The sequence below is a fragment of the Fringilla coelebs genome (assembly GCF_963513975.1).
Source record: "Fringilla coelebs genome assembly, chromosome: 24".
Classification (NCBI taxonomy): Eukaryota; Metazoa; Chordata; class Aves; order Passeriformes; family Fringillidae; genus Fringilla; species Fringilla coelebs.
Window position 1 is genome coordinate 7142012 of NC_140050.1, and position 15122 is coordinate 7157133.

The 15122-nt window shown below is 59.0% G+C and overlaps 1 protein-coding gene across 1 annotated transcript in view; it reads left to right on the plus strand.

The window, feature by feature from the left end:
* FBN3 (fibrillin 3) overlaps positions 1-15122 on the plus strand; it is a gene marked incomplete at both ends in the record, with an annotated part of 73737 nt that overhangs the window by 23555 nt on the left and 35060 nt on the right. Inside the window, 8 exons of the mRNA XM_084220966.1 lie at positions 1719-1844; positions 6862-6987; positions 11582-11734; positions 12359-12556; positions 13182-13325; positions 13437-13556; positions 14157-14282; positions 14622-14744. Of these exons, the coding sequence (XP_084077092.1) occupies positions 1719-1844; positions 6862-6987; positions 11582-11734; positions 12359-12556; positions 13182-13325; positions 13437-13556; positions 14157-14282; positions 14622-14744 (1116 nt within the window). The remainder of the gene's footprint in view (positions 1-1718; positions 1845-6861; positions 6988-11581; positions 11735-12358; positions 12557-13181; positions 13326-13436; positions 13557-14156; positions 14283-14621; positions 14745-15122) is intronic.

Sequence of the window (15122 nt, forward strand, 5' to 3'; positions counted from 1 at the left end):
GGGGCACGGGGTGGGGCACGGGGTGGGCAGGGTAAGGGCAGAGACTGTGAGAGGGATGGGCACAGGGTAAGGGCAGAGACTGTGAGAGGGATGGGCACGGGCTGGGCAGGGCTGGGAGCATGAGAGGGATGGGAACAGGGTGGGCAGGGTGAGGGCAGGGAATGTGAGAGGGATGGGCACAGGGTAGGCAGGGAGCATGAGAGGGATGGGTACAAGGGTGGGCAGGGCTGGGAGGGGCTGGGAGGGGCACAGGGTGGGCACGGGGTGGGCAGGGAGCATGAGAGGGATGGATACAGGGTGTGCAGGGCTGGGAGGGTGAGAGGGATGGGTACAGGGTGGGCAGGGTAAGAGCAGGGAATGTGAGGATGGGTACAGGGTGAGCAGGGAGCATGAGAGGGATGGGTACAAGGTGGGCAGGGCTGGGAGGGGCAGGGTAAGGGCAGGGTAAGGGCAGGGAGCATGAGAGGGATGGGCACAGGATGGGCAGGGCTGGGAGGGACAGAGGGATGGTCACAGGGTGGGCAGGGAATGTGAGAGGGATGGGTACAGGGTGGGCAGGGCTGGGAGGGACAGAGGGATGGGTACAGGGTGGGCAGGGTACAAGGTGGGCAGGTCTGGGAGGGTGAGAGGGATGGGTACAGGGTGGGCAGGGTAAGGGCAGAGATCATGAGAGGGATGGGCACAGGGTGGGCAGGGAGCGTGAGAGGGATGGGTACAGGATGGGCAGGGCTGGGAGGGGCAGAGGGATGGGAACAGGGTGGGCAGGGCTGGGAGCATGAGAGGGATGGGAACAGGGTGGGCAGGGAATGTGAGAGGGATGGATACAGGGTGGGCAGGGCTGGGAGGGGCAGAGGGATGGGCAGGGGGTGGGCAGGATAAGGGCAGAGACCATGAGAGGGATGGGCACAGGGTGTGCAGGGCTGGGAGCATGAGAGGGATGGGTATACAGGATGGGCACAGGGTGGGAGGGGCTGGGAATGTGAGAGGGATGGGCACAGGGTGGGCAGGGTAAGGGCAGGGAATGTGAGAGGGATGGGCACAGGGTGGGGAGAGCAGAGTTCAGAACAGGAGATTGAAATATGGGAAATAGAGGATGGGGAGAGCAGAGTCTGGAATGGGAGATTGAAACAGCCCCAAAGTGCTGAGAGCAGAGCCCAGAATGGGGCCCTAAACCAGCCCCAAAGGGCTGAGAGCAGAGTCCTGAACAGGACACTGAAACAGAGAAAACAGAGGATGCTGAGAGCATTTCAGTGCTGTGAAACAGGACCCTAAAAGAGCCCCAAAATGCTGAGAGCAGAGCCCAGAACAGGAGCCCAAGCCAGCCCCAAAGCAGCCCCAAAGCAGAGGGCACAGAGAGCAGATCCCGAAGCACAGAACTCTCTGTGGAATTTTCCAGATCCCCCCAGTGTGTCAGGGAGCATCTCCATGGAGCTGGGGTGTCCCCTGGGCTCTCCCAGCTCCATTTTATCCCAGGGGTTCTGGGCACACTGTGGCTCTGGGGTGAGCTCCTGCATCCCCCAGGCTGCTCCTCCCAAAGAACCAGGCATGGACGGATCCTTGGGGCAGCATTCCCACCCCTGGGAGTCTCTGAGTCTCTTGCTGGAGGCAGGAATTCACTCCTGCCCATCCCCTGTGCAGTCTGGGGGGGAATTCCCTCTGGAACGTGAGCACAGGGAAATCCAGGGATCCTCACACTCCTCCTCCTCTTCCTCCTGCAGACGTGGATGAGTGCCAGGCCATCCCTGGCCTCTGCCAGGGTGGGAATTGCATCAACACCGTGGGATCCTACGAGTGCAAGTGCCCTGCAGGGCACAAGCAGAGCGAGACCAGCCACAGGTGTGAAGGTAAGGGCTGCTCCCCTTCCCAGGGCCCCAGCAGCATTTCAGTCCTGGCTTTGTCCGAGGTGGAGGTGGGACAGAGCTCCATTCCAGCCTGGAGCCCACTGCCCAGCCAGCCCTGCCAAAGGGGTTTTGATCTGCTTCCCACAGGCCAAGGGCAGGAAATGAGGAATGGGCTCTGCCTGAGCTCCTGATCTTGCCTCAAACCAGAAGGAAATGGTTTGGTTTGCTCACAGAGGGGTTTTTTAAAGGATATTTTAATGGGGACACAGGCTGATGGCACTGGAGGGACCTCTGGAAGGCTTTAGCCAGGCTCAGCTCAGGGCTGCCTCCAAAGCTCTGCCGGGTTCTGAGTCTGATCAAGCCTTGAAAACTCAACAACTTTTCATTTGGAGGCTCTTCATTAGGGCTGGGAAGATTTAATCACTGTGAAATGGGAAATCAGGCTGGGGCTGGGAACTCAGGGAGAGCTCTGGCTGCCTCTGGAAGCCACTGGAACTGGGATGGCAGGAGGTGAGGTGGGGTGAGGGGATCTCCCAGGCCCTTCCAGCCCTGACCATGCCAGGATTCTGTGCCCTGGGTTCAGCCCCTCAGGAAATGTTTCCCAAAGAGAGCCAGGAGCTGCAGAGGTCAGTCCCTGCTGGGGGATGGACATTCCTGCATCCCCAGGAAACATCTGTGTCTGAGCATCTTCCCGGGCAGCATGCCAGGAGACTTTCTCTAAAATCCCGACAGGAGTCCTGCAGAGCTCCACATCCAAGGATTGAAAGCAGGACAATCCAAACCAGCCCTTTTTTTGTGTCAGATGGAGGAGCAGCTCCATCAATCCAGTGATATTCCAGGAATTTGCCTGGCCAAGGTGGGAGCAGGGGCAGCAGAAAGCTGCTCCCACCCCTCCCTGCCTCTCCCACACCAGCTGGGGAGCAGAGCACATCTGAAACCAGTTGAGCTGGAATCTCCTCCATCCCCAGATTAAACCAAATCCATTGCCTGGACCTGTCCTCCAGATGTGAGGGGCCTCCCACTCCCCCCAGAGCCTGGGAGAGCAGCCCCACGAGGGCACAAACTGCTCCCCTGCCCACAGAAAGGGACAGGAAGGGACAGAAAGGGACAGAAAGGGACAGGAAGGGACAGAAAGGAACAGAAAGGGACAGCTCCAGCATTCCCAGGGCTGCTCCATCCCTGGCATCTCCACCAGGCTTCCCTCTGGATCTGGGAGTGCTGCTGGGAGCCACACAAGCAGGAGGGATGTTTGAGGGCTCCCCTCCCAGCTGTGTCACCTCCAGGTCCCCACAGGGCCACCAGGAGGGGAGGAGGGTCCCAGGGAAGTGGAATCACCTTTGGGATTCCCTGAAACCACGTGGAGAGGGGAATGGAGAGGGTTCCTCTCCCTCTTCATGGACACTTTGAGGATTTGGGCCCTGAACATCCCCTGCACCCTTTGATCCATCAGGAATTTGGTGCAGCAGATGGAGCATCAAATTCCTGAGCTGCACATTCCTGCTGGAACTGCCAAACTCCCTGCCCTGGTCCTCACTGAGGCAGGGTTTGATCAAAGCACAGCCAGGGGATGGATTTGTGATCCAGGTGTGCTCCAGGCTCCCAGTCCCAGCTGGGCAGGAGTTCCCTCCTCGAGCTTTGGGTTCGTTTTACCGTGGGGAAAGGAGGGAATTCTCTGCTTCCCTCTCATTTTCAGCCTCCCCATCCCAGCCTGGCATCCAGGGAATATCAGACCTCGATTGAACCTCTCTGGGTGGTTCTCCTCGGCTGCCCAGAGCTGGAGTTTGGTGCTGGGGGATTCCCGGGGGGAATCAGCAGCTGGGATTGTGCTGGAGCCCAGCCCGGCTCGCTGATTAGCGCTGTCCCCTCATTAACGATGTCCCCTCATTAACGGTGCCGTAATCGGCTGCGAAGGGCTGGGAAGGGAGATAACAGCGGTGCCTTCCTTATCTCCTAACCCAAACCTTATCTCCCAGCACCTGGAATTCGGGAGGATAAGGAGCTTTTCCAACGCAGATATTCCATGCTGATAACGGAGGCTCCGAGCTGCAGCTGGATATTCCCTGGCTGGATTCTCAGCAGGAAAAGGAATTCTTTTCCTCTCAGGGGAACATCCAGCCCGGATTTGGAGCCGAAGCTCCTCCAAGCCCGGGTTTGCTCCGTCCCAGGCCCATCCCTGATGGATGGGGCACTTCCAGAGCGTGGCTGGTGTTTGTCCCATTGTCCATTGTATTCCGAGGAGCTCCAGGGGTGATGAGAGTTTCTGGCACTGCTCCCTCGCTGGGGGATCTGAGCGGTCTGGGAAACAGGGAAATGCTGGATTTAGGGAGGGGAAGGCTCAGGCTGCTCCCTAAAAACCTCTGGAGACGAGGTGGGCTTGGGGAGCGCCGGAAATTGTGTTTGTGTGGTGCAAAAAGATGAGCAAAGAGGGCAGGAATTGATGAATGAACCCATCTCAGGGCTGGATTGTGGTGGAAAAAAGGAAAAAAAGCAGGATCTGGTGAGGTTGTAAGGGAATGGGAGGCCAGGGAGAAAGACAGGTTTGGATCCAGCTGAGTTCTCCACGCGGCGGGAGGAAATTTGTTGAGGACACAAGAAAATTCCTGGTGCAAAGTGGAGAGAGGGAACATCAAAGCTGAACTGGGACACATCCTGCTGCTCCAGAGACCTGGAGCCATAAATCACAGGGAAGGGGGGCCTGGGGCACTTTTAAATTATCCTGGAAGCAGCTGGAAAAATGACACCGAAGGGAACAATTCCGTGGTGTGGAGTTGAGGGGGAATCACTGGCTGGACAAAGCTTTTCCTGCCATAATTCCAGGCTTCCTCTGCCAAGAATTTCACTTTTTAACAGCCCTTCCTGTGCTGCAGGACAAAGGCCAAGCTCTGCTATCAGTGAGGTAATGCCAGTGCCTGCTCCAGGATGCTTCCCAAAGGAATGTGTCCTGCATCCAGAATCCATCCAGGGTGATAAGAGAGAGAGAAAAAAAAAAAAATCATCCATGGAGAGACACCAGGAAGGGGAGTGGAAGGCTCCAGGCAAGCTGTGTGCAGCAAGCTCTGCCAGGATCTGCCCAGTTTTGGCCTCTCCAGGATGTTCTGCCAGAGGGAACAAATCCTGGGATTCCAAATCTCACCTCTGTTCCTCACCCCTTTAGGTGGGAGGTGCTCCTTATGCCCCCCCAGGCCAGGCTTTGCCACCAGGGCACAGAATCCTGAATTTCCTGCACCAGAGGAAGCTCTCCACGGGTGGATGGAACCCCACAACCACTTTCTTTCCATTTCCTCACAGAGCCCCTCTGAAGAGCTCCTTGTGTGGCTCCATCCAGAGCTCATTTCCCTGGTTTTGGGTGGTTTGGAGCTTCCATTTCCCCCCCTGGGGTTCCTTTCTGGGAGGGAAGGGCAGTGAGTCCCTGCTGATCCCAAGGCACGAGCCCTGGGGGTGTTTTCTCCATCAAACCCTGGGATTTTAGCACAGGGAGAGGTTGGGGTTCCCCCAGCCCCGTGGGATCAGCTCTGCAGCTCCAGCTCTTCCAGAGGCTCTGCAGCCTTTGCCTTTCCCAGCTTTTCCAGCCTTCAGGACGAGGCCAATTCCAATCCCAGCCCTGTCCAAAATCAACGTTTGCCTTGAATCCTGCCATTGTCCGAGCAGCAGAGCGCAGGATCCCGCTTTCATGTCGAACAGAAGGGTGGAAAAGCCGGGAAGGAGCCAGGCTGGAGCTGGCAGGATTCCCTGCTGGGGCTGGCTGTTAATGAGAGGGGTGTTAATGAACCCGTCCCACCGCGGGACGCTCACAGAGGGAAAACCGAGCAGGAAAATGGGCTGGGGAGGGGCTGGAAGGACAACAAAGCCCAGGGATCAGGTTCCTGCAGCACAGGATGTGGAGTCCTGCAGGGATGGGCTCCGTTCCTGCTCCTCAGGGCCGGCATTTTCGAGGGGTTTCAGAAAAAAAGGAGTTTGATGGAAGCTCCCTTTCCATAGGAATGGGATTCTCTGCTGCCTCGGGGTGAGGGAGGGATGGCAGAGGATGCTCCCCAGGGCCACCCCGAGTTTTGGGCTGGGTTTTTTCAACTTTGCCTTCCTAAAGCTGTTTTTCTTGCAGAGCCCAGGGCAGGGCTGGGGTTGGGTGGCAGGGCAGGGCTGGCTGATCAAATCTGATTTTGGCTGTGTCCTGGGAGCTCTCAGGGCTTTCCTGAGCATCAAGGAGCCACAGCAGCACCAGGGGGCTCAGGGGGTGGCCAGGGGCACAATTTGAGAGTCCTAAAGAGCCAAACAGGAATTTGTGTTCCCCTCTCGACTGGAACAGAACCAGAGAGTGGAATTATGGAATATCCTGGGCTGGGAGGGGCCCACAGGGCTCTGCAAATCCAACCCATCACCAAGGGCTGGAGCTGCAGAGCAGGACCAAGGTCACCTGAGGAACCAGGATCCTGGGCAGCCCTTTCCAGTGTCCCATCCCCTTTTCTGGGAGGAATTTCCTCCTGGTGTCCATCCCAAACTCCCCTGGGAGAGGCTGTGGAGAGAAGCAGAAACCCTATGGATGGCAGAGTTTTAATGACCCCCAAACCCCAACTCCCACTCTCTGTGCCCTGGATTTGGGTGGGTCCAGGGACCAGGACTCCGACCCTCCCTGGCAGCCCTTTCCAATCTCCAACCCCTCTTTCTGGGAGGAATTTCTTCCCGTTATCCATCCCAAACTTGGGACCAGGACTCCAACCCTCCCTGGCAGCCCTTTCCAATATCCCATCCCTGTTTCTGGGAGGAATTTCTTCCCATTATCCATCCCAAACTTGGGACCAGGACTCAGACCCTCCCTTGCAGCCCTTTCCAATCTCCAACCCCTCTTTCTGGGAGGAATTTCCTCTCGTTGTCCATCCCAAACTTCTCCCGGGAGATGCCGTGGAGAGAAGCAGAGCCTCCACGGACGGCAGAGTTTTAGGGACCCCCGTGACCCCCCTGTGGGGGTTTGGGTGGGCAGGGACACATTTCCCACCCCGCCCGTGGGGCTTTCCGTGCCTTGCAGACGTGGATGAGTGCGGGGCCATCCCCGGCGTGTGCGACGGCGGCGACTGCACCAACACGGCGGGCAGCTACGTGTGCTCCTGCCCCCGCGGCTTCATCAGCAGCCCCGACGGCTCCCGCTGCCTCGGTGAGGGGGAAAATGAGGAATTCGGGGCGGGGTCGGGGCCGGGGATGCCCGCACGGGGCCGGGGGTGGTGCCGGGACAGGGGGGAAATGCCCAAAATTCTGCCAGGCTGCTCCAGCCTGAGCGCGGCAGGAATTTGGGGTGCTGGGGGGGGTCTCAGTGGTGGAACGGGGTGGGAAGGGTGTGAGGAGGAGGAGGATTGAGAGGAAGGAGAAGGGTTGGGAATGTGGGGGGATGAGGAAGGAATTGGGAGGAAGGAGAAGGGTTGGGAATGTGGGGGGAGTGGGGAAGGGATTGGGAGGAAGAAGAAGGGTTGGGAATGTGGGGGGAGTGGGGAAGGGATTGGGAGGAAGGAGAAGGGTTGGGAATGTGGAGGGGGTGAGGGAGGGATTGGGAGGGGGCAGTGAGGAAGGAATTGGGAGGAAGGCTTGGGGCTGAGAATGTGGGGGCAGTGAGGAAGGAATTGGGAGGAACGAGAAGGGTTGGGAATGTGGGGGATGAGGAAGGAATTGGGAGGAAGGCTGGGGCTGGGAATGTGGGGGGATGAGGGAGGGATTGGGAGGGGGCAGTGAGGGAGGATCCCCGTGCTTCTCTCACAGAATATCCCATCTGGGTATTCCCAGTTTGCAGGAGGGCCCCAGACACTCCCCCTCCCCTCCTGCTCTGGTGTTTCCCACCAGTGCTCCCAGTACAGCGGGGCTGGCTGTGGTTTTGGGGTGTGGAAGTGCAAGGGAAAGCTTGGAACCCTCCCTGGGGCACAGGGACAGCCCCCAGCTGCACGTCCCTGCTCTGCAGAGGGACAGGGAAAGGGCTCCAGGGCCTGGGGAACCCGGGGAAAGGATCAGGAATTTTATCACCTCCTCCTGCTGCTTCCTGCTCCCAGCACGGCTCATAAACCCCACCTGCCCCGGGCTGGCCTCCCTCGGGGCTCAGCTGCTTCATCCCCCTGGAATCAGCCTTTGGGAAAGAGCTTTAGCCCTGAGCTGCTTCTCTGGGTCCTGCTGGATCCCAGGAAGAGACACAGATCCCCCATCCCTGTGGGGCTGCCAGGGCACCTCTTCCACATTCCCTGGGAGCCTCCTTCCCCCCACAGCATCCCCTTCCTGCCCTCCATCCTTCAATTCCTGCCCTCCTTCCCCCATTCCCGCCCTCCTTCCCCCCACAGCATCCCCTTCCTGCCCTCCATCCTTCAATTCCCGCCCTCCTTCCCCCACAGCATCCCATTCCTGCTCTCCTTCCCCCATTCCCACCCTCCTTCCCCCCACAGCTCCCCAGTTCTGGCCCCAAAGCCCTTCCCAGGCTGCTGTGGGAATCCCAGATCCCAGTCCCAGATCCCAGTCCCAGTTCCAGATCCCAGATCCTAATCCAGATCCCAATCCAGATCCCAGTCCCAGCTCCCAGTCCCAGCTCCCTGGGGCTGCTCCCCCCACCCTGGCCCACCTTGGCTCCAGGTGTTCCCACCCCAAAGCCCCACCCTGGCCCCACTCCAGAGTTCTCCCCAGCCTGAGCTCTGCTGCCTCCAGAGCCTGGAGTGAATTCTTTTTTTGAATTTTTAACAGATCAAAACTCCTTTCCTGTAAATATTTGATGGTCCATTGGTACCAAACCCCATTTCCTGGGACAGGGGAGCAGCTCTGGGGTTACTCATGCTCAGCAAATAAATCCCAGGGTTTTTTTTCCCTGGTCTGAAAGTCCTTTGCCTTCAGGAAGATGAGGCTGGGGGGATTTGGGAAGAGGAATTCTTCCAGCACAGGCAGAGATTGGTGGTGCAGGCACAGCTTTCTGTGGAAATGAATTCAGCAAAAAAAAAAAAAAGAAAAAAAAAATTCAGCTCCAAATTCTTTTCTAGCCACGGATCCTGGAGCAGAATTAAATGTTTTAGTTCCAGGAGGGAAAAAAAAAGTTGTGAAGTGTGAGTAAAAAGTAAAGCCCAAGTCCTCTTGTTTGGGAAACTGATAGATTTTAATGGGAATGGAATTTTTTCCTGCTGTTTCCCAGCCCTGCCATGAGCCCAGAGGGGTGTGACAGCTCTGGGATGAGTCATGGGGACATTCCCCACTTTCCTTGAAACCGAGAGCTTCGAGAAACGAAAATAAATAAAATTAGAAAGCCCAGATTTAAAAATAGCGCCGGGCTGCTTGGGCTGCAGTGGACTCTGACTCCACCTGGGCTGCCCTGAGCTCCCTCCTGGGCCAGCCTGGGTTTGTTTTGGCAGAACCCACAGCTCCTGCTGGCCTGGGGCTGCCCTGGCACCCAAATCTGCCACTTCTGTTCTGGGGGTGCTTGCGTGGAGAGTTTGGGGGTTCCAGGTTTCCATCCCATGAAATGAAGCCAGGGAGCAGTTGGGAAAGTGGAAAGGGATAAATAATCACTTTGAAAGCGTCAGGAGAGGGGACACTGCCACCCTGGAGGTGACAATGCCAAGGGGCACTCGGTCCGTTCCCCTCCCTCCTCTTTTTTATGGCACTGCAAGAATCTCAAAAAGAAAAAGTTTTCCCAGCCGGCCCAGCAGCACCCAGAGCTGCATTGCCCCTGCTGCAAAGGGCTCCCCTTCCAGAGCAGCTTGAAAGAATAATTCCCAAATGGAGAAAAATGGCTTTTCAGTGCATTCCCAGACGTGCACATGGTGTTCCTCCTTCCTTCCCTCCTTCCCTGCCACTCAGCACTCCTGCTCTGACCTTTTCTGAGCTCTTTTTATTTTATTTTTTGTTCCCTGGGAGTGCAGCAGAGCTCTGGAGGGTTTGGGTTGTGCCTCTCCTCAGCAGATTCAGCCCCTCCAGTTCTGGGTCTGGCTGAGCCTGGCCCAGCCCTGGGCTCAGACAGGCTTTGGGGGGTTTCACTGAGGGCTTTGCCTGCCTGCAGAGCCCTTTTGTTCCACTTTGGTCTGAGGAAAAAGGAAACCTGAGGGTCTGGAATCCTGGAATGGGTCGGGGGGGATCTCAGAGCTCATCCAGGACACCTCCCACCAGCCCAGTTTGGTGGGATTGGCTGTGCTGGATAATCTCTCCTGCCTCTCCTGGCATCAGGACCCCCTCCCTGGGATGGGTGCAGACCCCAAACCCAGCCTGGAACCGTTCCTGTCCCCTGAGGATGAGCAGGACCCCTTCCCCCTCCTGCTCTGCCATCCTGGCTGGACCTGGTCCCCCCCTGAGCCCCCTGGGCTCCATCCCCACCTCTGAGCTCTCTCTAATCCCAGCTGGAATTTCCCCTCCCCTCTCTCCTGCAGCATTTTCTGCTTTTCTGGGGTTTTGTGCAAGCTGGTGCCCTGGGACCCAAACACCCCCAGGGCTTTTCCTCCCCTTCCTGAGGATTAGGGGCTGATCCAGCTTTGCATTCAATCCCTGCTTTCAAATTCCCCTTCTCCAGCTCTGACTTTGTGTCTGCCCCTGGTTTTGGTGGGCAAAGTTTCCTGAAAGGAGCAGTTCCCCCTGAAGCCAGCCCTGAGCAGGGGTGGGGGCCGTGCCTGAGGAGGGGGCTGCTGGTTTGAACTGGGGTCACTGTCCCCTGCAGGTCCCTGAGCTGTGCTGGGAGCAGAATGCTCCCCCAGGCCACAGATCAAACAGCCCCGAGCAATTAATTCCAATTACACTGCCGGGAAGTGGCAGCCACATCCCAGGAGCCTTTCCCCCTCATTAACTGGCTTGAGAGAAGGCAAGGTGGGAGACAGGGAGGGGAAGATTCCAGGTTTTCCTGGAGGGATTGGTGCCAGGTGGATGGAGCCTGCTGGATGTGAGAGACCCTCAGTCCCCTGGGCCACAAACCCCCCCAGCAGGGCCAGGGTGGGGGTCAGGGGGGCCAGACTGAGAGAGGGGACGGCCAGGAGGGATTCCAGTGGGAATGGGCGCTCAGGAGCTGCCTGAGAGGGTGGTGGTGGCACATTGTGACTGTGTGCCTTCCTCCTGTCCCTCTCCCTCTCCTTGTCCCTGTTCCTGTCCTTCTCCCTGTCCCCATCCCTTTCCTTCTCCCTGTCCCCATCCCTCTCCCTGTCCCTGTCCCTTTCCCTCTCCCTATCCCCGTCCCCATCCCTGTCCTTATCCCCATCCCTGTCCCTCTTCCATTGCCTCTCCCTGTCCCCATCCCTGTCCTTGTTCCCATCCCTGTCCTTGTCTCCATCCCTGTCCCTCTTTCTCTCCCTGTCCCCGTCCCCATCCCTGTCCTTATCCCCATCCCTGTCCCTCTTCCATTGCCTCTCCCTGTCCCCATCCCTGTCCTTGTCCCCATCCCTGTCCTTGTTCCCATCCCTGTACTTGTCTCCATTCCTGTCCCTCTTTCTCTCCCTGTCCCCATCCCCATCCTGATCCTTGTCCCCATCCCTGTCCTTGTCCCCATCCCCGTCCTTGTCCCCATCCCTGTCCCTCTCCCATTGCCTCTCCCTGTCCCCATCCCCATTCCTCTCCCCATCCCCGTCCCCATCCCTGTCCCTCTCTCTCTCCCTGTCCTTGTCCCCATCCCGGTCCCTGTCCGTCTCCTCTCCCCTCTCCCCACCCTGTCCCTGTGCTGTCCCTGTGCTGTCCCGGTGTTGTCCCCATCCTGTCCCGGTGTTGTCCCCACCCTGTCCCGGTGCTGTCCCCACCCTGTCCCCGCCCTGTCCCCTCAGACCAGCGCCTGGGCACGTGTTTCTCGGCGCTGCTGGGCGGTCGCTGTGCCGGGGACGTTCCGGGCCAGGCCACCAGGATGCAGTGCTGCTGCGACTCGGGGCGCTGCTGGGCCATCGGCCAGACCCCCGAGGTGTGCCCCGTGCGGGGCTCGGGTGAGTCACCCCAAAACCAGCACCCCAAAGCCCAGCATCCCAAACCCAGCACCCCAAACCCTGCACCCCAAACCCTGCACCCCAAACCCAGCACCCCAAACCCAGCATCCCAAACCCAGCATCCCAAACCCTGCACCCCAAAACCAGCACCCCAAAACCAGATCCCCAAACCCTGCCTGTCAGAAAATGAGCTGGAAAAGCTCTCTGAGTGCCACCAAACCCTGTCCCCAAGTGCCACATCCCCACCCCCCACATGAGGGGTGCCAGGATGGATGAGGGGTGTTCAATCCCTCCTGGTCCTTCTGCCCCATTCCCATCATCTCCTATTCCCATTCCCCATCATGGGATGAGGGGTGTTCAATCCCTCCTGGTCCTTCTGCCCCATTCCCATCATCTCCTACTCCTGTTCCCTGTCATGTGCAGTGGGATGAGGGGTGTTCAATCCCTCCTCATCCTTCTGCCCCATTCCCATCATTTCCTATTCCCATTATTCCCCATTGTGGGACGAGGGGTGTTCAATCCCTCCTGGTCCTTCTGCCCCATTCCCATCATTTCCTATCCCCGTTCCCACCAGGACCCACCCTTTGCTCCGGGCCCTGCTGCCAAAGCCCTCTCTTGTTTCAGACGAGTACCGCAGGCTCTGCATCGAGGGACTCCCGGTCGTGCCAGGCTTCCCCGGGAACTACCCAGGAATTCCGGGATTCGGGCCCAACGGGGTCGGGCCGGGACTCAACGGGCCCGGGGGCATCGGCCCCAACGGGGCCAACGGGCAGGGCGGGATCCCGGGGCTGCCGGGGATGGGCCCGGGGAGCTCCAGCATCGGTAATTCCCGCCTCTGTCCCGCCTCTGTCCCGCCTTTGTCCCGCCTTTGTCCCGCCTTTGTCCCGGCTTCCCCGGGGCTGGAATGCCGCTCCGGGCAGCGCTGGGATGTGGCGCTGATGCTGAGCCCGCACTCAGATCCAGCGAGGCTGGCTCTGCTCTGGAATGGCTCCCTGGTTCCCAAACTGGCTCCCAAAAGCTCCAGATAGGAACGGAGCTTTCCCACGGAATCACAGAATGAGGAGGTTGGAAGAGACCTCAAGATCATCAACCCAACCTATGCCCCAACACCTCAACTAAAGCACCAAGTGCCCGTCACCACCTCAGTCACATCCTGCCCACCTTGCACCCCTCTGACACCCCCCAGAGCTCCTGGGACATCCCAGGGGACCCTCCCTGTGTCCCCCAGAACTGCCACCCCATCCTGAGCCCTGGGGACATCCCAGGGGACCCTCCCTGTGTCCCCCAGAACTGCCACCCCATCCCGAGTCCTGGGGACATCCCAGGGGACCCTCCCTGTGTCCCCCAGGAGCTGCCACCCATCCTGAGTCCTGGGGACATCCCAGGGCTCCCCAACCCCTCCCAGTGCTTCACCCAAGGGCTCCCCAACCCTCTGTGTGCCCCCCAGGAACAGCCACACTGAACCAGACCATCGACATCTGCAAACACTTCACCAACCTGTGCCTGAACGGGCGCTGCATCCCCACCCCGTCCAGCTACCGCTGCGAGTGCAACATGGGCTACAAGCAGGACGTCCGTGGGGAGTGCATCGGTGAGAGGGGCTGCTCCCAGAGCCCCCAGGGCTCCCCCAGGCTGCCCTTGCTGCTCCTGGGCTCTGCTGGGCCTCAGGGTCCCTCACTGGTGGGGTTTTCCCCCCTTGCAGATGTGGACGAGTGCTCGAGCAGCCCCTGCGTCCACGGCGACTGCGTCAACACCCCGGGCTCCTACCACTGCAAGTGCCACGAGGGCTTCCAGAGCACCCCCACCAAGCAGGCCTGCATTGGTAAGGGCTGTCCCCCCCTTTTTGGGGGGTGGCAGAGGGGTCAGCAGAGTCCCTGGCACCAAAAAAGGGTGGTAGGGGTGAAATGCAGTGAGGGGTCCCCAGCAGGGCCGGGTGTGGGATGGGATGTCTCCAGGAGTTTTCTATGCCTTGGCTTTCCTTAAAATCTTCTGGTGGCAATCAAGGGACCTGCAGAGTCCTCCCCAAGAACACAATTCTGTTGGGAGAACTGCATTTGACAAAAGGGGGGGTTCTGGGCAGGATTTCCAGCAAGGCTGTTGTGCCAAGAGGCTGCTGCAGGTGAGGGACTGCCAAAAGAGAGGGATGGAAAGGGAATGTTCCACCATGGGACCAACGAGCAAAGGCAGATTCCCATGGCAGTGCCCAAGCTTTGAAATTTTCATTTTCTCCCTTCCTGACAAAGTGGCTTCCAAAGGCTCCCCCACTGCCTGGAAAGGTGAAAAGATTCCCATTTCCCAAGTAGGATTTTTGAGGATGAATTCCCATGTCTGAGGGCACTTGCCTGGGTTTCTCACGGGGGGATATTGAGCTGGGACCACTCCTGTCTCTCCCTGCTGCCACTCTTTGGTGCTTTCCCTGCAGACATTGACGAGTGCATCATGAACGGGGTGATGTGCAGGAACGGGCGCTGCGTCAACACCGACGGCAGCTTCCAGTGCATCTGCAACGCCGGCTTTGAGATCACCCCCGACGGCAAGAACTGCGTGGGTGAGGCTCCCGTGGCCTCCAGCAGCTCAGGCTGAGCTGGGACCCCCTCCTCCCCTCCTCCCTGGGCTGTTAGTCTGGGCTGTCCCCCAGGAGAGGGCTGGGGAGGTGTTTCCGTGAGGTTTGCTCCCGTGGGGTTTGGGGTGCAAGGGCTGGAGCAGGACAGCTCTGACCAGGAGAGGTGACCCTGGGCTTGGAGCTGATGTTCTTGGAGCTTCCCCCTCCACCTCCCCCTCTGCTCTGAGGCCCTGCACCCACAGTTTGGCTGTGGGATGGGGCACAGGGGGGTTGGGGACGTGGGAGGGTCTTGCTGCAGCTGCAGGGTGCTGTCTGTGCCCCCAGACCACGACGAGTGTGCCACCACCAACATGTGCCTCAACGGGATGTGCATCAACGAGGACGGCAGCTTCAAGTGCATCTGCAAACCCGGCTTTGTCCTGGCTCCCAACGGGCGCTACTGCGTGGGTGAGTGATCCCCAGCTGCCTCTTCCAGCCCCTGCCCACATTCCTGGGCACCTGTGAGCTCCTCAGGGCAAGGGGAGTGAGAAATCCAAGGGTGTGGCCAGGCGGCTCCTGCTGTGCCGCCAGGAATTGTCCCTTGGTGGGAGAATGGGAAAAAGGGGAAAGGTTCTTGTGTCCTGAGCCCCTGTCTGTGTGTCCTAACCCCTGGCCGTGTGTCCTGAGCCTCTCTCTGTGTGACCTGACCGTTGTCCTGTTCTCCTGAGCCTCTCTCTGCATATCCTGGCTCCCTGTCTGTGTTCTGCCCCTGTTCATGTGTGCCAACCCTCCCTCCCCGTGTCTCAGCTCTCCTTCTCTGTGTCCCAACCCTCTCCTCACGTCCCA